The sequence below is a fragment of the Leptosomus discolor genome, chromosome 4 (genome assembly GCF_034619465.1).
Source record: "Leptosomus discolor isolate bLepDis1 chromosome 4, bLepDis1.hap2, whole genome shotgun sequence".
NCBI classification, from domain to species: Eukaryota; Metazoa; Chordata; class Aves; order Leptosomiformes; family Leptosomidae; genus Leptosomus; species Leptosomus discolor.
The window spans coordinates 15772951-15797523 of record NC_141394.1 but is presented as its reverse complement, the minus strand read 5'-3'; the positions used below and the strand labels follow the sequence as shown (position 1 = coordinate 15797523).

Sequence of the window (24573 nt, the reverse complement as noted above, 5' to 3'; positions counted from 1 at the left end):
GTATTAAGAGTGTTTACTTTCCATTTAAAATCCACTGCTTAGTTTCACAGCAATAACTACAATGAAAGCGATACCAGGCTTTTTTCTTATTTTCATTTTTATTCAAAAAGAGCAAACAACTTTAGGATGCATTAAACTACCACCAGCAAGACTAATATTAAATGCAGATAAAGGAGAATGTGAAGATAATAATGCAAGAAATTTTTTTTAAAGTTTCTCTGTATCTTCAGCAACACGCTTTATCACTTTCCTCATAGGGTATACATGAAAATACTATCTCTTGATTAGCAATTTCTTAAAAATAATTATTCTGAACTTAGAGTTCAGAATATATCTTATATAAGTGTGAACTTATACCTCTTGCCTAGGCATGCCCAACTAGTTTCCCATGTTGCCACCTACTGGGCCACTGGCTTAAAGATAAAATCAAGCAGCCAAAATTCACCAAGTTATTTCTTGTCAGCCAGACCCCTGCACTATCCACAGAAATAGGTTAACACTACAGAAAATCTTAAATCACTCATCTTAGATTAAATCTCTTTCACTGTGAGCTAAACTAAGTAAAAGTACCTTGCACTTGCTATGGGCTAACAGATTGCATATGGGCCGACACTTTAGTTTCTCTGTTGCATGGCGCATTCAGCCTTACATTTTCAAAAGTGTCTAGTGATGCTGAGTACCTAAGGTAAGGCATTAGCAAGTCCTACTTTCCTAAGAAGACCTGAAAACCAGGCCCTTCAAAAAACTGTTTTAAATTGGACACTTGAATGCTAAAACACAAAACCCCTAGCCACTTTTTAGTGATTAAAACACCATGGTTTTTTTCTGAGATTCTTCTTTTTTTGTGGTTCAACATACCTTGAGGCTCCTTACGCTTGTACTTCCTGTTCTATTTTAGCCAGCCATTAAAATTTTTGAGACAATGGAATTACACTTACGCTGAACTTACTTTTACAAACAACTATTTTTAGAAAATAATAAAGACTTACTAGGACACACAATGTTCTCCTGTTACAAAACCAAAAGCAGAATGCACCTGAGGCCTTAAGATCATAAAAAATAATCATCCTCTGATAACAAAACGCTTATTACACTTGGCAGGGCTTTTGAAACATCAGAACTCACCAGAACAGGAGCTGCAATTACTCTACGGACAAATTCTAACACTCTTGCCCGCTTTGGTAAGCACCTTAATCTTCAAAGAACTGGTGAATGGTAAGTTTATCAAAAAGCTGGCTGAAATCTGACATACAAACAGCGTGATTCAATGAGTATTTTCTGAAGAATAGCAGTATCAGATTCGTGAAACACTAAAGCTCGGTATGACCATCAGAGTCCCCTTCCTAGTGATGAGACATCCTACATTAAAATTCAAATCTGGGTTTCTGCAACTCCAGATATCAAGGGAAACACAAGGGCACAGAATTTGAGGTCCCTTAAGACGTGAGGCATTAATAAAACAACAGCACACTGGTCAGCAGCTCTACCTCCTCCATAAAAAGCTATGAGATTCAAAATACCCAGGTTAAAAAGATTTGCCTACATTTACTTGCAGATTGAGTGGAATATTTTTACTAGCAAATGGGAATTCTGCATTGCATTGAGGGTAGAACCAGAACAACATAGAAGGAGCAGAACGCAGACAGTCCTGGATGTCAGTTATTCTGTGCTTGTTAAAATCTTTAGGGAAAGTCTATAGGATCTACTGTTTACTTCCTATAAAATAGAAATCCAATATATTATTCAAAATGAATAAAATATTATTGAAGCACAACTCCCATGCATTTCTTTTAGAGTTGAAAATAGAATAGATACAAGGAGGAAATAATAAGCTCCAGACTTGTTAACTTCCTTAACTTAGGATCAATACAGAAACTTCCACTCCCAAACAGCCCACATTCAGCATTTAAAGGGAGTCAAAATTTTGTCTTACCCATGAAATCTGGTATGCTCTTTAATTCCCCATGCTACCTCTACAAACTATACTCTCTTAGTGCCAGTACTAAGAAAGGGAAAACAGATGATACCACATATTAATGCAGAGCATTTCAAATACATTCATCATAACAAGAGCCCAAACTACTGCAGAACAAAGATCAAATGTTATAACTGCTTTAATCAATGAAAGATCAGCAGTCAGAATCTTATTTTCCACAGTCCAGTTCTCAGAGGAACTCACCACCTTCTAGCAACATAAAAACTGGAAGAGATACAGCTACGATTTCGCTGCTCACTCATATACATGGTGTTCATCATTATCACACGCCTAGACCACACAACAGCAAAAGTAGAACAGCTCTTTGTCTCCCACGAACCTTCAGTGCAGAAGAGAATCCTCTGGGATATTAAAAGCAAAAATAAAATATTCTACTCAACCTGCAAGTAGATCGCCATTGCCTGTTTTCACATAATGTTCTGTCAGAACTGGTGAAACTGCTGACAAATGGGGCAATGATTTTGCCAAAGCCTGCCCTAGCAGATCACAAATTCTGTTTTCAGTCTTTAACAGACAGTTTCTACATCCATGTTCATGATCTAGCCTGAGTTTAGGGTCTACAGTTCCAGCACAAACAAGTCTTTTAGACTCATTAGGTTCCATCTGGTCCTTCTGAAAAATATTAGAGACTTCATTTCCAGGATCACATTAGCTCCCCAACACAATCGTTCCCTTTTAGTCAACAGAACCGGGAAAAATCTACATTCAGATCGTGTCCTACCATAGGTAATAAGGTTTCATAAAACATCAAAACTGTACATAGAGTAAAGGCACAGGTACTGGTACCTGTATGGCCTCTTCGCTGACACCTTCGTAGATCCAAAAGAAATTTGAAAAACTGTTGAGTAAAGGCAGTAACACTTGGACAATTATGTCTAGAGATACTGGCTAGACTTCAGCATAAAAACCATTTGCATTCCTTTTAATTACCAAGAAAAAAGTAAAATATTTCTTTATTTAGCTTCTGCATTTCTTAATTATGACCAAGAGAGTGTATTAGCAACTCAAACGATTCCTTCCTTTTCCCAGATTGTATTCAAAGACAATCCAGATGCCAACTCCATGTTCTAATGATGTCTCAGTCAGAAGGATCACATACAGAAGGATGCAAGATGACCTCCCTCTGTCAGCAGAAACATGTGATGGTGGAGCTAGAATCAATCCCCACTCTCTCAATTTACATAACAATAGAAAGATAAATACAGGGCATTCTAGCCACCAGATGTCACTCAGACTTTTGTTTAGCCTGTCAAAGAAAATCAGCTAGGAGCAAGGAATCTTTTCCTCAGAGAAATAATTAATATTTCCTTTGAAGAAAACAACCTGCCACTTACCTGAGAATATACAGTAAAATGATTATCAGTCAAAAAAAGGCATCAACTCTCTTTCTAACAAACTATAGCCCAGCTTCTAACTTAACTTAATCTTCTTGAAAAATGTATTATAGAATCATACAATCATTAGGCTGGAAGAGATCTCTAAGATCATCAGGTCCATTAGTTGGTACAACTAAGAGATGGCCAGCTTCTTCTAGTGGCAGAGGAAGGGCACGTGTTTTCACATTGCTGAATCCCTCTGGAGCATACAACCATTTAAATTACTGTAGGTAGAAAAATTTGGGAAATTTGCACAACCAGTTTCACATCTATTAAAGGCACTCTGTAACTGGAAAGGAATAACCTTTGTTTGAAAGGTATCTTTAGTTCCACAAACTCTTATCTCTGAAAGCATGCTGTATACGACAGAGTAAAAGATAATATAATTCAACATTTTGTTTCACTGCTTCTCAAATATCTCAGTAAAACAGCCTTCTTCCTGTTAATCCTCTACAAAAATAAAACTTCGGAAAGGCCAGAATTGTTCCAGATGCTACAACAAGAAGTAATAAAATGAAACAAGGTAACTAACCCTTTACATTAATCCACACAGTATGCATCTCAAACCACATACTTATATGATAAACATGGTATTTCAAATGTTAATTAATTTATTATATAAAAGCCACAAGCAAATTTCACAAGTTAACATTTGATTACCACAATAATCTGGTCCTAAAAAAGTCTCCTGGATCTTCTCTTTTCTTGGGGGGTCGGAAGTGAGGAAGGGGAACCGGGAAGTAAATAAAAAACCGAAGGGTGAAACACTGGAAAACTTAGTTTAGCTATAATGTAGCTTTTGGCCACTGCCTAGTACGGACCTTTTCAGTCTCTAAACTTACCCTCTAATCTAACTGTGAAGAAAGTTAATTCAACAGTATGCAGTACCCACCAAATACGGCTGTAAATTTTTTGGGAAGGAGGGTGATGGGGAGGTTGAACATATGGATGCAGTTAAGGTAAAAACAGATGTTTGTTACTTTTCTTTGCAGCAACACTCAGAAACTAAGTCAAAATTGCTTTTTTTTCATGTTTATGTCTGAGAGAACTATAAAATTAAATATGAGGGAGGGCGGGTGGAGGGGGAGCTGCAGTGAGTGTCACAGAGAAAGAATGAAACGGTCTCCAGTTTTGAACTCAAATCCTGAAATGAAGGCCCATATAGTTAAAAGGCAAGACATACACCATTTAACTCTAGATTTAAAGACCCTTAGAGTCTCAGAGTTACTTTCATCATGCCTACTCAGACACAAAACACCAAATTGCCTGAAGAGCCTAACGGCACAGCACGCCCATGTTAAAAACACACGCCTTGGTCTGAACACACGACAAGCTACAACCTTACTGTTCACTACAAAGAGGCTACTTTCAGTCAATGTGCTTTTACAGATCTACACAGAAGTATTTCCAGTTACTTCTCCAATCTGTAAGATTTAATCGCCAAACATCTGAAAGCCCAAGTGAAACAGCATTATGCACTGTAATACATATTCTTTCAGTGTACATGTTAGGGACGGAAAATGTTTTGGGTTCATCCTTCATCTTTCTACCCAGTATTTATGTCCAGAAAATAACAGCCCTTGCAGAAATAATTACTTTGGCTCTCTGCCGCTCCTAACTCACTTTTCAATATTCAAAAAGGTTTACACACATGTTCCTCAGTGATTTCTGTTGGCTTGAGCAATATGCAATTATGATTACTTGCTTTCCCTTTCCCTCCACCCAGATGTTGCTTTACAGCACCAGAGAACACCAGAGAATATTTGACAGGTTTCCCCTCAGACAGTGAAGCTGAATGACTTAGCAGCCAACTGACTAGCTCCTTTCCCCATGGGACAGTGATTAAAATCAAGCTCTGATAACAAGTGACCAGAAAACCTCTTCTGACCAGACAGTCACTTACAGCCCTACAGTAAGATTCGTAGTTAAATTCCTCACGGACTGCAGAGACACAGATAACACTAGCCAGAGAAGAAGTATGATTCATAACGATTAAATAAAATTGCTGGAAAAGGGATAAAGATTATAGAAGAGAAGCTCTTTGTAGTACCATCTCCCCTTGTTTCATAACAATCCCTGTTAGATCAAGATTGTGAAAAATGGGCAAAATGCTTCTCTGAAACAGGTAATGTATATGCTTGCTGACTGTATGCCTGCCCTGGGGATATTGCACTACACTTGACCCATGGAAAAATATACAGCGCTCAAATGTTAATATCATAAATTCACACACTCCCATCCACTGTTTTAAAAACAAAATGAGCAGTCTAATTTCTTCATGCCAAACCAGAAAAAACTTTCTCTTCATTCAACGTCGCAAATCAACCTTTTTATGTTGAATCACTTCAATTTTTTGTTTAATCATTGCACTATTCACTTAATGTACTGGTTTAAAGAAAACTGCCTACACGAGCTTTGAAATCTAACAAATGGCAGAGGAAAGGGAGCAAGGAGAGAAGAAAGGCTAAATAAAAGATACTACAAGATCAAGAGTTACATACTGTTCTCTAGGTAACAGTACAAAAACATGCCTGCAAAATGTTTGTGATATACCCTCTGCTAACCAAGTGGAGCGTAAAAGATGCCTGTTGCAGCCCACTAATGCAGTTACTACTTCAACTCAAGTAACACAGGTTTATGGCTTCAGAGCTGAAGCGTGGGCAGAAATACTGTCAACAACCTGCAGAGGGGGACACGAGTAGAGTACACCAGCAAGTTGGTGTGAAGTAAAAAGTGCACAGTCCTTGCTTGCTGCAGTGCAATAGGGATATACGTAACAAAACTGAGCATGCCTCATTATACAAGAAAACATAAAAATGTAGAAATGAAAGACATCAAATATAAATGAAGCATTGGGTTGGTGTTTGCTTCCTTGTAGCTTCCTTGCAAGAAACACATATTTTGTATAGTATTTTTCTTTTTTTCTCTTTTTTTTTTTTTTCTAATGTCAATTCCTTCTGTCTGCTCAAAAGACCATAATTGTCTATTTCGAAATTGGTTACTAGTCTAACCACTTGTTATTTATTAAATCCAAACTACTGTAGATTCCCAGGGGGCAGGTGAGATGCTATCGTACACAGGATTATTTTATTTCTCAAAGCTATGTGAGTTTCAATATATGACTAATACTTTCTTCTGTTCGCATCACAGAAGAGTGTAGAAGGGAGCACAGTGTAGGATACCTTCCACCACAGCTTTAAAAGCAAAAACACTAACCCAGCTCGAACTACATTAAGAAATTTTCTGTGCGAATCAAGAAAAATTAAGTCTTTTTGTCTAGACAGATCAGTATGACAATTACATGGCAGTCATTAAAGTAAACCAGGAAGTAATCACAGTTTGTGAGAATACAAATAGATACTCCTCAGGGCCATGCAAGTTGCTCCAATCTGAATATATACATTCCAGGCATATTAAACAGAGGCATAGCATGGCCTGGCTGCAATCTCCAGCTCACGCAGCTGTCCGTCTACTGCAGCGTAATCCCAGCTGCCAATCTGAAAGAAACCAGTTAGTCAGAGCAGACACAACCAACAGAAACAAATGTCACTCAATAATGTTCAGAGGCACGGGGTTCATGGATAATTTCAAACAGTATCTCTGTCTGGAGCACTGATGTGCTCATTCAAAACACCTAAATCTTTGGCTACTGGAAAGAAGCAGATAAAAAAACTAGAACTAGAAAAACAGGTCTGGTAGTACTTCAAAGAGACTGACAAAATAAAAAGGGAAAAGAGTCTAAAAAGAAAGTTAAGATGAATTTAAAGACCCACAGATAAAACTGGATGCAGTGCAAGCAAAACCCTAAGCAGCACTGGGACTAGTTTTCTAAAATGTAACAGTCTCCATTTCACTTGAGCACCAAAACCAAAATCGCTTCATGTCTCTCTCCACCATGGCAGCTGAAGATTTCAAGAAAGTAACTCATTGCTTCATTTAAAATCAATAATTACTACATCGGAAGTAGTGGCATTGCCATGTGCAATACCTTGAAACTTCACCTATTCATTCACTCCTCTGAGTAGCTAAACATAATCTTTAAAACTTGCTACCTCCACACAGTCTATTGCTACCTAGCTGACTCCAAATTTTCTGATATGAAACTTTTTCCTCTGGAGAAAAGCAACCTGTTCCAATTATTAGCTTTCCACGGAATTTCTTTACCTTTAACGCCATCTCTATTAAACAAAAAAGCTTCATTAAAATGAAACATTTCAATCTGAAGGAGGTTAATACATTGATGTAAAAATCCAACATTTAGTGGTCTTTAAACTGTCCTGCGAGATCACCTTTCAGAATCTGTAACAATTATGAAAGGGAAACAAATAACCCATTCTGCTAAGCTAAGAAATACATTTATTTAAACTAAGTCATAACTACGACCTGCAAGATCAAACCAGCTGTTTTCAAAGTATGGGTACAATATTATCTCAGAGTCTTCTACTGCAATGAATGAACTTTTTATTGTCATTTAATAAAATGTAATATTTAACTGAGATTTGCTTTTTTTCACGAAAAGCACCTTCAGGATGATCACAAGCTTTCTCACTCAAGAAGCAGCTATTGTTCAAATACAACTAATAACTAATATAATACAGTTTGGTAAGCAAATACCACACCACATCTGCAGACACAGTGGGAACACCGATGAGCAAGAGACCATAGGCTGCAATGAGCAAATACAATGAAAACAGTCCAAATAAAAATTTTTAGTTTCCCAATTACTGTGTAAGTCAATACAGATATTGCTTGGACTGCATAAAGAGCCTGCAAATAATCAAAGCATGCTGATGACACGAAAAATAATGAAATTTTTGTAGCCTGTTCACCTCCACATTTGATTCAAGGCTAAATGACTTCATGTATGGCAACTGTGGCTATTATACACTAATGCATCTCATCCTTTCCACATACGGAAGAGGGAAAAAAAAAAGTTTAAAAATGGAAATACGTTCTATTCAATGAAATTATTTTTGAAGGATTATGAACATGACTTTTTTCCATCTCTTGTTTACCTTTAGATTACTCTTTCTTATTTAATGCTGGCCAACAAGTATGTCAGCTATCTAAGACTGACCGGCCAGGCTCGAACAAAAATGTAAAGAGCCCAGGGGGTCTCAAGGCCTCTCTGGCTCTGATAGATCCACAAGACAGGTCAAGCAAGAAGAGGTGAGGGAACTGACTGTGCCAAAAATTTCTATCCTTTGAATTTCAATGAGGGGCTGAGAGAAAAAAGCAGTCAGTGCTGAAGAACTAATTTACATGAGTTACCTCCTTCCAAAAGCTTTACTACTTCCAGCCAAAGCAGTTGTTTGAGTCTTATTTTTTAATCCTTATACACCAGGCATTTCAGTCCTACTTTAATTAACCCTAAAATATCACTCTTTTCCCTGCTGGATAGAGTAGCAGATAAAATTCTGTAATGAAGGACAAAACAGAATATCCAGGTCAAATATTTTTCTGGATCTAAACCTATCTGAATACTTTTACGTCTGTTTCTAAGCACTGTAGTAAATACGTGAGTTAAGACAAAGGGCACTAAACCCCCATTTGTCATGTCAAACTCTGGGCTGAATGGAATCAAAGAAGTGCCACACCTCCTAGATATCACAGTGAACACTTGGTTATGCTCATTTTGCCTGTCTTCTCCAACACCACAGACAGGTCAGTGGGAGTGGAGAGGTGAGAATTAATAGGTAAATGATATGAACTGGTGGTAGGAATGGCGCTCCCAGTATTTTAACGCTCCTTTTACCAGAAGAAAATGCTCATCTTTTCAAGGGAGAGTCCCAATGCCCAGACAAGCTGGTTTCATGCAGTAGTGGCACTTGCCCACCCACGCCAGCGTCAGAGGTCCCATCTTCACTACGCAATCCTGCTCTGCATACCTTCACAGGAAAAGACCAGGGCACAGCTTTGGTTGCAGCTGACAAGTCCACCTCTCCTTACCTACGAAATCAGTCTGCTTCCTTTAAATATACTCTTCTTAATCCTATATAATGGTATTTTAATATAGATTTGCAATTAAAACTGGACCAATTCTTAACATTTATTTGGCTTTTCACGCTGCTCCTGTGCTGTACAATGTCAAGCATGCCATCTGTGCTACACACTGCTGGACAGAGATGATTCAAACATTGTTCCTACAGTACTTTGAATTTTGCCTGCACGAATTCGGTACGGAATTCAGCACATCTAAATTTACTGCTCTGTGACAGTATTTTATAATCACTTTATCCTACTTTTTAAAACTCATCGCAGCCACAACAAAGACTGTTGCTCAACCTGTTAAAACCAGGCTGATTGTTTCCCAACTATTTAGTAAATGTTAACTATGCTATAAATACAAATCGTGTTTATACTTCGTGAAAGATTCACTGCTGTCAGAGTTCTCCAGCTGAGTTAGAGCTGAAATATGCTATTAACTCCCACCATGAACACAGCTAAAAGACAGGCCAAAAATGCTTTCTCTGGGATAAGATATCAGATCTGCTACTGCTGTCATGAAACCGGGGTCATGTAAACTAAACATCCTTGTAACTTCTTTTGGAAAGCACAGAAGTCTCTCAAACTGTAAATATTTAAAAATAAAATCAGACTCATAGGAGATAGGTCTAAGATGCATAAAACTTACCCAAAGATATTAATCTTGGGTAACATTTAAAAGCTATTATCCATAAAATAATTTATCCCATATGCCTTAAAACTGAAAATAAAAGAATTATTTCCTCTCTTTATATAATCAGAAGTGGCACATTCAAATAACATACCAAATGCTATGTCCAAGCTGATTCTTCACAATTTTTGAAACTCCTTAGTTCATATGGAAATAAAATATCAACAGTAGAAAGGAAAGTGCCGATAGAATGAGAAAGCTGTGCTTCCTAATGTTAAACAGACTACCTTCATGTAACAAAAAGGCATCTTCTCTTCAAAGGAAGAAATATAAAGCAACTGAATCATCTAAGGCTAAAAGCAAATCACTTAATAAAAGTATGGGGGTTATTAATTGGATGAGACTTATTCTCTTTTTTTTTTTAACTATTATTGTTAATTTTAAACTCATCGGTCTTCCTTAATTACTGCCTACAAATAGTGTATCAGATGATATTTTAAAAATTATCTGAAGAACATGGTTAGGTGCTTTTTGATAAGCATAGTACAAAATGTAGTATGCTTCTTGAAGTTCAGGGGTTCCTGTAACAAATCAATGATGTATTCGCCAACTAACATTTTGCCTTCCCGCTATTAACTTCATCGCTTTTCTTTACACTTATCCAGTGTTTATGCTAGCTACATAGGGGTATCAGTAGAGAAATGGACTTTTAATTAGGAACTCTGAGTGCAGCCCAGATTCATGATCATCCTTTGTTACACTACACCAGAGACAACAGGAATTTCTGTTCTTCTGACCAAGACACTAATCGAATACCCACGAATCAGTCCAAGATGCAAACTATTTTCTATGTATTGTGCTACACCTTTAATCAGTTGCTTGTCTAATTCTACTTCTTTTTTTTTTTTTTTTTTTTTCCCTGTCTGTTTCTCCATTCTTGGACAGCCATTGCAAAAACAGAGCAGCATTTGTGATAAGAAGGTGCTGTGAATTATCTCCAGAACGGCCGGTTGACATTTATCTATGCTACTGTGACTCCTTGCCTCTTCCACATAGGCAACCATAAAGCCCTTCCACGGCAGATCTTGTATGAGGAGTTCCACAGATCAAAACGTGGTGTTCAAGAACAAGTCAACAGAAGGTAGTCACATAGCATACCTCTGCCGGCAAATACTGTATTTTCCACTGGAAAGAGATGTGATATTGATTGCTTGTCAACTGAACAGCAACTTCCCTCTGCAGTTGTAACCTCCTTCAGCAAGACACACAAGTACAAGGATCAGAGTCAATGACAATGCTGCTAAAATGGCTGAAGGAAAAAACAGGATGAAGGAATGGTCTCTGCAGGGACAAGTAGTGCACAAATATGCCAGCAGATATACTGGATCTCTTGCCTTGCTTCTCCTGGTTGCAGTTCCCTTCCCCCACTGGCTGCGACTCAAAGCCTTCTCTCTTGATCTACTCCCCTCCCCCTGAGATTTGCCTTTGAATTATGCAAGCTTTGCACTCCCCGGGGTTTATCTGCCAAAAGGTAGCATGTGGCCCATGGTTTGCATTTTAGTTTAAAATTTTCTATTATAGCAGTCAGATCCTTTCAAAATACTTTACTTCCTTTATTCCCATAGGCAGAAAGAATGGCAGGAAAAAATTGTTCACAGCAGTATGAGAGGATGTAAAACTTCTACATTTTCAGTTTAAAAAAAAAGAAAGGTGGAATATGGTTTTAATCAAGTAGTTTTCCTTCCTAGACGAGTGCTTCCTTCTTGTAATATATATAACCTGACTGCCTATAAAAATAAAGGTGCCAGTTGGAGTCATTTAGGAGACCTAAGGAAATTCTGCATTAACCTAAACTCCTCCACTCTTCAGTTCCTTCCACTATTATTCTGTGTGTGGCCTCTCCTGATGAGTTAGGTCACCAATATCCACATACATATCTGTGAAGATACTTTGGAAACACATGCATCATAGGCTTCTCATTACTGATGTGGTCCAGGCTTAGCATCGACCATCTATGTGGAGAAATCGCCATGGTTTAAGGACATGCTTTTATTTCCATGTGATACCTAAAAGCCTAAGTAACTTGCAACTCTCAGCATATAGAACCTTCTCCTTGGTTTAGGTTTGCAAATCAAAAAAATATTTTTTGCTAGAACTGTCAAGATTTATAGACCCAAACCCTGAACCTTATCACGAGGAGAAAGCCAAAAGCATCCTTTTTGAAACCAAGAAATCCAGAGTAAAATTTCTAGTTTCAGTTGCCTAATAAACAGACACTAAATCTGAGGTGTCGCACCTGCCTAAAAATACTGTTAATTGTCCAGATGAGAAACTCATTTGGCCTCTAACCAGGAATTTGGTGGAGAAAAGAAGTAATATTTTCTGGCAAGCTGACTGAAGGAGAAAAATAAATGCTGATTGAAGCTGCTCGGCAGCACAGAACGTTAGCGCAGGTCCTCAGGGAGATGGATTAGTAAGCAGGAAGAAGGTGAGGCTGTCAAAGGTGCATGATAAATTCATTTAGCACATAGATATAGAATGATTATGCACATAGATATACACACAAACAGATTTTTTATTACTTTCATCTCTACTCATAAGTAAAAACAGAATAACTCACCATTGGCAATGATAGCGATTAAATCTCTGCACTGTCAATATTGTATCAGAGCTGATCATATGTACCATTTTTACACATACACATTGACACAAAAATATGCCTTACAAAACCCATGTAAATAGCAAGTGTTAGTTAATTAAACAGCAATCTTTTTACTGTTTTGTTGACCTGCTTAAAAATAGTAAATAAAAATATTCCATGGGACCAATCTTAAAGTATCTCAGAACGGAAGTACTGCAAGACACTGTTCATTCTGCTGCCTGCATTCATCAGCATGTATTTTTGAGACCATCAGTAGTGTTCTGAAATTCTGCTGCTGCTAAACTACTCCATTATTATGAACTCAACAACACTGCTATTCTCCCTCTCCTGTTTTCATTTTTATATGGCACTCAGCTCAGGCAGCATAGAACAACTCAAAAATAAGAAATATTGTAGTGAAGTAATATAAAAAGATGACAAATTCAAAAGACTTGGTAACGAAATATATTAATGTATTTATAGAACTACAAAGTGAAGGCCTCTCTAACTGAGATGATCCACACTTACACAGATTCGGAACTTCCCTGGTCTCAAATCACTTTTTTTTCAGGCTACCACAGAAGTAGAACAGATCACAGTTAAAGTGATAATAGAGCTTTTCCAGAAAAATTAAAAAGTACACGAAAATTGTGTGTGGCAGACCACTATTTTGATTAGTATTACTTCAATTATTAGTTTCATAAACAATGGTTCATTTAACACCAAAATTAAGAACAAATCACACGCAATGCCCAGTCTATTTTTCAGCTCACAGTTAAACCTAGCACTTCAAGACTCTAATAAATACTCTTACAAGATAAGACTATTTCCTTGTCAGTGTACAGTGGACAAACATTATCAATGAAATGAAAACATGGCAGGTACTACATGTTCATGTACTAAATGAACATATAGTACCCTTGTGTCAATAACAGTTTCAAATCCAGATGACAACATTCTTCTAAGAAAACTTAGAAGACAAGTGTTCCAGTATCTCTTTTCTTAGCTCAATTAAATGTATTTATGTGCAACATCTGTACTTTAGCTCAAAATGGACGAAGACGCAGTCTGCAGACTGACGGCAACCCACGTAATGATAGCATCCAGCCATCACTCTTGGTACTTAAGCCAGTTCTTGTACCCCTATGTGCCCTGCATACCCCTTGAACCTCTCCACTGCACCTACAAGCCAGCTACAGCCCAGAGTGTTGCTCTGATGCGACTTTCTCTACAGAGGCTGTCAAGGTGCCCCAAACAGCGAGATGGCCAGTATGTACAGAGAAAATAGTATTATTAAAATAGTAATTGCTCAGACCTTCTTTCAATAAGCAATAAATAACTTAATACTTCAATTAGGATTAGCCTAGAATTCTACAGTGACCCTCAAGCCTAATATTTGTAAGCAGAAATGGCTTCATTCTTGTTTTCATTCAGTTCAAACATATATTCCGTATTGGTATACACCTAGCCACCCTTTTAAATAAAATTGTTGATAACACTGATATTACTTTGTTCTCAGGGACTCAGAGTATTTTATAACTAAGTACCAGTTTCATTTCTTCTATAGTTAATACACTTGCAGCTATACTTGATACCATGGTATTGCCAGAACAGAGGATGTAAAACTGATAAAAAAATCTGTCTTAATCACCCACTCCACCCCGCCTGGGTTTTTTTTAAACAGTTGTTTAGACAGAGGAGGGAGGAGTCTGTAAGCCCTCAACATCCTAAGGGATACTTTAGCAAACAGATTTTTCTGAATGGTGCTGAGTCCGAGTGAGACTACTGATCTTTCCGATGTTTAAATATTTAATTTTGTATATGAAAAATACAGGACAAGTTATTATCAATTTGATAGCAAGCCAAATAAAAATAATGGAAGCTACAAAGCTATGGTGTTTGATGTGTACTACCTATGCAGGTAAAACTGTAAAAGTAAGTTCAAAAGTGCAAGCCAAATCAAGGTTGCTCACTGTCTTCTGCCATTAAGATCCAGTATTAGTGAACAAAATGCCTGCCCTCAGCAACTGAAGCAATCCTTGAACATTTATTTTTATACTGGCATCCAGTTTGTGCTGAATCCAGGCGCACAAAGTTTAAGAACAACTTGCATACATGTTCTCTTAATTTTGCATGCTGGTTCAGGCACCTTGCATTTGACTGGCCTGTAGCCAAACCACAAGAGAACACAAAGATTTGAACATTCCCTGTTAGCCTTGAGCTATGCAGAGTCTTCACACTTTCAACACTGCAGTGGTTAACAAAGATTGTCCTTTCATATCTTTAAAGTACAAACTTACCTCTCTCAATATGGGATCCGTTATTGAACTTAAATTAACAGCTCCTTCATAAGTCAAATAGTAGAATACATTCAGGGACCTAACAGCCTCCGGCCCTTGCTGTTTGTAGCCAAAAATCAGATCAATCCACTGGTGAAGCTGGCAGGAAACAAACTCACTTTCTAACGCCTGAAAAAAAAAAAAAAAAAGACACACACACAAAACATATAAACTCGAGTTTGCCAGACAGTCATCATTTAGTAGTTGTAGAAGCATTTTTTGAATAGTGTACAAAATTATCTTAACAAGTACAGAATTGATAACAGTATTTTAGACAGCCATCAAAAAGAAAGGTGGGTCCTGTGATAGATGCCAGAGTCTCATGCCCTACTCCCCGCTGACCAGAAGACCTTGCTTTTTAAACTGTAATAGTGGGAAGAAATAAAAAAGCAGTAAGTGGAAGGCATTTACACATTTATGGACAGCCAGGCTATGTTTTTTATGAACTCTCAAGATGAAATTGTGCTTTTCTGTGTGATGTGCCCAGTGAATAATAACAGCATGATGATCTGATTCTGACAGAAAGAGAGAAGATTGATAGACTTGGGGAAACTGAACTAACTAGAGATGTTAGGGTACAAATTATTTAACATGCTGGAATTACTTTTATGCATTTCTTGTACATATCTCCTGTACAAACCTATAGAGAAACAGTACTATGCTCAATGACTGAGCCACTTTTCTGAAGATGTTATCCAGTTACAACCCAATCCCCAAGACAAAAGCATTCAAACAATAATGAATCTTTTCATAACAGTATTAGATACAGTATAAATACATTAAAAGATAACTTAAAAAATCATTGTCATCTAAAGAATTAATTCATCTAGATTAAATCACTAGCAGGATTTGCTTTCTCTATTTCACACACAGGATTCAATATATTTCTTATTTGAATGAGCAAATGAAACAACGTAACAAAGTCTGATATTCTTTTCATCTAACGAAAGGAATGGCATTTTCCTTGTAAAGGAAATCCCTAATTTTGAGAAGAGGAAGTTAAAATTAATCTGAAAACCAAGGAAATCACTCTGCAATTTGCACACAAAAATGATGGGTTTGTTTCATTAACCGATGCCTGAAAACAACATTTAAATTGACACATAAAACCAGCAATTGTCTTAATTTGTGTGGTGCACTCCACACAAAAGCCCTAAATATGTTCAAATTAGAGCAAGCTGCTTGATTGTCACTGCAGTCTCATGTCATATTAATGCATGACAAACATTAAACCATACACTTAAATGGCAATTTATATCATTTAAATGTTTACTGCCACACCAGATCATCACTCATTTAAATGTGACTTTCTGACAGCTAATTTCAGTTAATTTTCCTCGATTCACTTAATTAGAACTTTCAATCAAGAAAAGACCTGTACATATCTCCGACATCATATCATTCTTTTTATTATTATTATTTTCATTAGGATTCCCAGCTACTGAATTGCTGAAAGCATTCCTTAAAATGAATTACCACACAGTACAGTATCTCTTTGGATGATCATATGGAAATACCTTACAACATACATGCTTTGACAGGATTTTTTCTTTCTTAATTTTTTCTTTTTTTTTTCTTTTTTAAATTAAAAAAAAATCCCACAACATTTAGACACAGACACACAATTAAAACTATAAAAAACCACAAGCGGGCCAATTAAAAATTAATGATTTCAAAATTGTTTAATAAGATAAAACCAGTCAGAATTCTCATGAGTGTCCATAATACTACAATGTGCAGCCATAAAATTGTACAGGGCTCAGCAAATGACAATGATAGGAATTAAATTTTCTTGCTATCCTGCTAAAAAATTTAACCCTAGAATATACTTACTGTTATCATTTTATCTATTTAATGTAAGGAAAAATAGTGTTAAGAACTTGTGATTTTATATATATAGATATATATATATATATATAGTATGTGCAGACATTGTTCATATTTTCCTTTTCTTCAAAAGCTAGATTTGTAATTGGTAATATTAGCCTCACTAAGCATTTGGACATGAATAACTAAAGGAGTATCACTCTGCAATCTCCTCAGATTAACAGACATATAAATCTGACTTCTTCTTAAAAAAGCAAAACTAAAACACTCTTTGGCTTTTCATGGAATGGTTGGGAGCCATGCTGAATTTACCTCTGTTTTTCAAGTTTAAAATTATTTTACACTTGTAATTTACACAGATTTAAAAGTAGATAATTTTCTCCCCCCCACACACACATTAGGCCATTTTAAATCTTATTTGCCAAATCACAAATAAAAAGACTAAACAAAAAATTACTACAGCCACCATCAATACCCAGGACCCTGAAGGCCAGACCAAACATAGCACACAAATTCAAAGGCTAAATAAGCTTGCCTGTCATTTCAGGTTCACAGTTAAGCTCTTGCTTGGAAGGAAGGGTTTATGCTATGACACAATCGATGGAAGAACAGCAGTTTACAGTCCGTATAACGATTAAAAAATAAAGTAGACTTTCAACCCAACGTACCAGTATGTGTGATGCACTTTATAGCCACGCTGGTATATAAGTATTTAAGTATGGGTACTCCTTAAAAAAAACAAACCCATGAAGTGAAAAAGTTCCAATTTGCATAACTACCCAGTTTTTAAAAAGAGGTTTTGGGGTTTTTTTTTTTAAATGTTATTGTCAGCATTTATCTCTTGCAAAACTAAACTGTTGGTATCAAATGCTAAGCATTTAGGATTACTTAAGAATCTAGGACACCCAGTGCTCATTAAGGCTTAAGTTAAATACGGCATGCAGCAATGGGATACTAACATCCTTCCCATGCTGCTCTTATAGCAAACCAATCTTTAGCGCTCCCGCAGCAGACCAAGTACATCATTTACTCTGTGCTCTGAGGAAAATGTGCAAAACAAGAAAATCCTCTGAAATGTCCAGCATAATACAGTAATATTCAATCCTATTGAGTTATTGTAAAATAAATCAGTGACTAATGCCCAATTGTTAAAGGATCAAACAAGACCATGAAAAGACCGTCACGTGAAGCCACACACAAATTGTCAATTCTGTCCTCAGGGACTCATATTAACTTTGACAAACTGTCTTGGGGCTGATATCTGTTTCTTTAATGAGATCTATTAGGCAGAGACTAAAACACTTGAGATGCTAAAAAGTACAGTATACAGACGTCAAACACAAACACCTATTAGTAACTTTCACTTCTCCATTCCCAAGGTAGAAATGCTTCAGACACCAACATATTGAAGCTTTGATCTTACAAGGAAATTTTAGTTTATTCATAAATATTTTTCAAATACACAATCTGATGTCATTAAATATATGCAAAACTACTTCATGAGTGACTCTGAGATTCATTACTTTATGTGCATATTTTTCTGCCGTGTTTTCTCAAAGGAATGAATGGAGAATGATTTCCTGCTGGCAACCAGAAACTATCAGTTTAATACTGATACAAATGATTTGGTAAAACATGGTGGGAACGTCAAAAACGTAAAACTAGTAGGTTAGGAAAGATTTTTCCTTTTTCCAATATAAATACTCTAACCATTTATTATAATATATTTTCCCAAACCATATTATACCCTTGGAATCAAGATTTGTATCTTTAAACTGACTACTATTGGCTTTTGCCCTCTACTTTGCTTTCTGGTTTAGATTATGTAATGACATAGAGCATATGAAATGATGTCTATTAAAAATTAATATATACTGTGCTTGAGATTGGGATGATCCAATGCTGAAATTAGATGAAAAGATAACTGTATTTCTTTTCACCAGCATAGATATTTACTCATAATCAAGCTATTCAGAAACAAACCACAGACTTGCTTGCCTTATTTCTGTGCTGATTAAAGCAAAGTAATCTTGAAGCACAGCATAAAGCTTGCAACTCCTATTTGAAAGACAGAAACATCCAACCTATACAAAATATGTTTTATATAGTTAACATGAAAGTAGGAACTTTGATGAGAAATCAAATCTGCTTCTCATACATGAATAATCTTTCCTATTCACTCAATTAAAAAATCCCCCAAACCCCAGGAATATACTACATCGGCAAGTAAGAACTTACAAATCTCAAGTACAAATAATTGCCTATTACTTTTAATGGGCTAAATATTTTAATTCCTCTTTGAAGTAAGGAATTTCCTTTGAAACACTTAAAATAATTGAGACTCTTTCTTTACATTCCATTTGAAAAGTATTTATGTATGAACAGAAAAGCATGAATTAGGCTTTCACACATTTTTAGCACAAACACAGTTTTGATGTGAAAAATACTCTGCTTGAACACAACAAAGGACCCACATAACTGCAGTACCAGGTAACTACTTTAAACTAAGTACGTATGCTGGCTTGGAAGTACACACATGCATGTACATTTAAAACAAAACCAAACCAACAAACCCAAACAACTGGAATCATGTTTGCATGTGCAAGCTTTCAGACACAAGTCGGTAATGCTGCCTTAACATTGATATACGACCTTTGTAAGTTACAATGAAGAAGGCTGGGGTTTTCAGCCTAATTAGAACTGTTTCAAATTTTCCTGCTAAATATATGATAGAAAGTCCTTTCAACTTTTTTTTTTTTATTCTAGAGTTTCTTTCCATGTCAACCTTGTTCCAATCAAAATATGTTTTGAATTAAATTATTTTGATTCAATATGTGGATCACATTTCACTTCTAAGATTTAAAGTCAAAAAAGGAAAAGTTTAGGCTGTTCAAACAAAGCAAAAGCAGCCACTTTGCGGAAAGCTATTCACATTTACCAAGACTGACAAATTGTTTGTGTGCACCATTAGGTCTAGTTTCTGCAATAGTTGCCAGATTTCCTGTCCTCCTAATAACATATTAACTCTTGAAGTGCCGGCTTTATCTTTTGAGGTTTCTCAGTAACCACTGGTATTTAAAAGTAAATTACCGAAGACACTTTCACCAGCAACACTATTTGATCACATGGCTAGACATCTGAGAGGGAAAAAAAATATGTATAAAAAGCCGTTGGAAAGATATCGAACTCTCAAGCCTTCCTTGAGGATAACAGGAGCAGGAGGAAGAGGACAGCAGACGTACTAAGGAGAAAACTCCAAGTTCTGCATGAGGTAATACAAATTTGAAAAGGACATCAAAACTGTTTACAGGATTGGTGGTTTTTAACTTGCTAAATAACTGTTCCAAGCATATATATATATAGTTTTATTTACTGTATTTTGCAATTTGTTTTAAACATGAAATACTTCAGAAAGTGAGCAGTTACTGTACAGTTTACGTTACAAGAACCATGCCGTTTTTCCCTTTTTTTTGGTGTGTTTTCTGGAAGTGCACTGCCAATGTATTCTTGATTACTGTTAAAACCAAAGTTAGCCTTTTACTTTATTTCTCTACTTGGTTACCAGGATAAAACAGAAAAAGAACTCTGGAAAATATAATCCTACAAAAAGATTTAACTTAGATGCTTTACTGAAGGCAACTGATCTTATAGAAAAAAGCGTATCAACGACCTGAAAGCAGCTCAGACATAGGAGATCTCTGGAAGATAAACTTCCCTTCCTCTGCTCCTTCTACTTCTCTGCATTTAACAATAAGGAACTAAGTAACGACAAAAGAGAAAATTTGTGTAATACTGTAACTTAAACAGAATTTTGTGGCAAGGTATATTCTGCATAAGCATCATGTAAACAAAGAAAAACATTTTGCAATCTAATGACTCAAACTCCTACCTGAATTTATGTAATTATTCTCAAAATAAGAGTGAATTGGTAGCATGTTTAACTAAAAATCCCAAGCACTTTTGCATCTTTTGGTAATTTCTATATTCAGTCTACAACTGTTATTTTGTAGTTCAAATGGACAAGTCAGACAGCTGTTATGTATTTTATAAAATGAAAGCTACATTTCCTTTGAAATTCGGCTTTAATCTCAAGTGAAATGTCTATCATTAGGTGCCAGGAATAAAAGATTTAGGTGAATATGAAAACTTGCCTTGGAGTGTTCTTAGCTACTCTTTCCATAAAGGGCAGCGATAACCCTTAAAAAAATATTTCTTAGTATGTCGATGACAATCTCCAAATTTGAGAGTAATGTTTTAAAGCAAAATTGCTACAATTTACCATTAACAATATATAGATGAACAGACCGTATGTTGCATTTTTGTGGTAAAGTTTCAAAGTTTAGACATCTACCTTAGATGCCAACAGTGAAAATATTTACAGGAATGTTTACCTTTACTCTTGTGAGCAATTCCACAGCCTTCACAGTAGAACAATTTCAAAAAGTGAAGTAAAGCATCCTGGCCTGCAGGATCTCCAAAGTTACCCATTAGAAGAAGGCACAAACATACGGCTGTTAGATCATTTGGAGAGCTAGACTTAAAAACAGAAACTTCCAAAGATGACACTACAGTGTAGAGAAACTGAGAACAGATGAAATAAAGCCAACACAGGTCCCGAAGCAGTGTAGTTACAATGTCACATGGTGAATAAAGGCTGAATTGCCTCCAGTTGGTATATCCCTTTCCTTGAGCGTGCACACACACACTAGTATTCAACAGTTAATGGACTACAAATTCATGTGTTGGCTTACCTCACTTGTTCACGCATTCCACCAGTCATGGTTGTGACAATACTAACTTCCCCATTGAAAAAAAGAGTGGGCAAAACCTGTCTCGGCCAACTGGCTCCATAAACCAACAGATGCTTTTCAAAAGGCATACCAAGAATGGCCCCTTCCTAATTGTTTGATTTCTTCTCAGCCAGAGGTAGAAAAGATACAGAAGAATTGTGATAAGAACAAAAAATGATCAGGAGGTCTTTATTAAATTCCCCTACATGAAAAATAATCTATAAAAGCCATAATTAATTACAGTTGTGGAATCACACAAATGCCTATCATTATTCATAACTGTGATAATACTGATGTATGTGTCCTTCCCCAGGGACACACAGAAAATCTAACCATGACCAGTCAGACCATAACCATTTATTACTGCAAATACAGCTAAAAGCCAGTATCTATAACACCAGGAGATGTTGCTGATTTCTCCACCATTTCCACATCCCTCCTGTATTTTCTGTCCACATTTAAAATGTCTGCTATGTTGTTAGAGGATTCCCTCCTTCATAAGACAGCAACATCCCGAGGCCAAGACAGCAAATGAAAATCCCTTTTGAAAATCCTCACACACAGCACCAAAAGGAGGCAGGAAGCTCCCTCCTCCCTGAAATTCAGCAATTCCCCTCCCAGTTCCTGCAGCACTTGCTTGCATGAAGATTGACAGCCTGGATCTGGAACCTATTACCCATGGAAGCACAGGCTGTTAACCACACAGCTGACAGTTGGCTCAGTTGTATTAGTTTAAATGAAGTTTTGCATTAAAAAAAAAAACAAACCAAACAAAAACCAACCAAACAAAACCACACCAAACACCAAAATCCCACAAGATATGACCGTATTTCACAATGCAGTGTTGTGTACTGGTCGAGCTGGCTGAGCTGGCAGTGAAACTGTGCAATCGTGTTAGCATCCCATGCTGTCAAGCTAACATCTCTGTGCTCTCAGAAGGTTAACGCAGGCATACTGCATCTAACACTTCAGCTAACTTGCGTACTTCTAGCCAAGGGACTTCTGCGTGGCATCTCCCTGAGCCCTGTCAACATGATCACAGTTGCTTCCGAATGTCAAGTATTAGCCAAAGACAAACTGAAAGGTCAGAGTACTACACACTTCCGAAAGGGCATTTGTCATGGTAAACAATGATTCCCGTTTTAATGTTACGGGTTCTTTCCTGTTAAGAGAGAGGTGCAAAACACACACTACAAAACTTTAAACCACATAAAATTCCCTTGCCTTTGAGGCTGAACAAGCTTTTTCACTGAAGTTAGAAACAGGCCAAACTCTGAAATTCAGGAAAGTGTTATGATTAGAGTACGCTTACCCAGTGGTGGGGTTTTACTCACTTACACTAAATGAATACGTAGCTAGCCTAGTTGTAATGTAATACACGGAGAAACTTAGCAAATGCAGTGAAGGTCATGAAGTTCTAGAAAACATCTGAAACATGAATGAACCTGCACGATCAAAATGCAACAAAGGTTTATGTGAACACAGACAAAACTACACTTGAAACAGCTTTCATGTTAAGTATTAGGTTGGGTACTACCACCCCATTTAATCCTCAAATTAAAGTTTATACCTACACATACTATGTGCTGTTAATGACAGCACAATACACTTCAAACTGGGAGAAACTACTGATTCTTGTAATATAATTTACATCTAAACTGCTTGTATATTTCTTCCTTCTGGTTTACTCTGTAAGCCCTAAAAGTCAACTGTTGCTTTTTTTTTGCACTCTGTTTCAACAGCTTGCAGCATTTATACTGTGCTTTGAAGTGTCAGTTGTATATGCAATTCACAAGAACTGCGATGATCAACAAGGATTAGTATGCATGTAAGAGGAGACAGAAATGGTTGCAAACACATGGGCTTCAAATCACTGCAAATAGCACAAGCAAACATCTTAGAAGAGTTGTAGAGACTAATCTAATTTGTCTTTGAAGCCAGTTCTGGGAAAAAAATGTTCTAGAAAAATTTGTTTAAGATTAGGAAATGGTATGACAAAAGGTCAAGGAATTTAAAATTTAAAACACAGTTTAGATGCAAGTCAGGCAGACAAGTCATTTCAATCTTGTCATTTGACTTGTCTGCTAATTCACAGAATAGGAAGCATTCAAGAGCTTTTGGGGAACAGAACACAAGATTTACAAAGGCAATTAGGGCACCAGTTCTGAATAAATCAAACAGTTACAAAAATAGGAAACAGCACTATATCATCACGTGGCACAAATGTGCAACCCACTCTGGGACTAAGATGCATAGATAAGCACATGATTTGCTTCCTTGCAATGATTATGAACAGTGAAGCTCTGATCTTTTATAAAGACATTCTGAGTGGTTGCTCAGGACAACAATACAAGGTGTGTTTGGCAAGGACATCAGATACCTTAAAGTTAGCATTTGACAAAGGAGAATCATTATTTGAATTTAACAATGACAGAGAAAAGGAGAATTTGTGCATCAAGGACATTATCAGCTTCTACAGTCAGCATTTAAGAAAAAAAATCAGGTTTGTGGAAGATACTATTTGGAAAATAAAATGCTTTTTGCAAACATGCCCAAACACAGCAGGTTCTCATTTAACATATTGTTCTGGCATATTTGCTAAGCAAGCTACAAGGAAGTCCAGATCCAGACAAACTGGTGCTCAGGTTGGCTCATCTCCTCTCAACTACCCTAGGACAAGAACTTCCACAGCCTCCTGCTTAAGGAGGACACTGTCTCACTCTTGACTGCTTGTCATGCCCTGTCCCCATGGATCCCCTGGGCTATGTCCTGCTCCCTGGGAGCAGTCTGGGAGCTAGTGCTGGAATTTGTAACAGAACAAAGAGCTCTTAGGAGTCAGGTTCAATGCTTGAAAGAAACTGAAAATGGATTATATTTGTAAATTATTTCTTAAAATATCCATCCTTTAAAAATGCAAAATCTCTTTTTTTAATTTTCATTACATCATGTATTGCATGCTGAGTTTCAACTAGTTTTGCTCATAATATT

The 24573-nt window shown here is 36.7% G+C and overlaps 1 protein-coding gene across 3 annotated transcripts in view; it reads right to left on the bottom strand.

Moving 5' to 3' along the window:
- Positions 1-24573, bottom strand: part of LRBA (LPS responsive beige-like anchor protein) — a 421265-nt gene that overhangs the window by 43579 nt on the left and 353113 nt on the right. For all 3 annotated transcript variants that reach the window (XM_086464075.1, XM_086464077.1, XM_086464076.1), the window contains exon 47: positions 14930-15097. In XM_086464075.1, coding sequence (XP_086320201.1) covers positions 14930-15097 — 168 coding nt within the window. The remainder of the gene's footprint in view (positions 1-14929; positions 15098-24573) is intronic.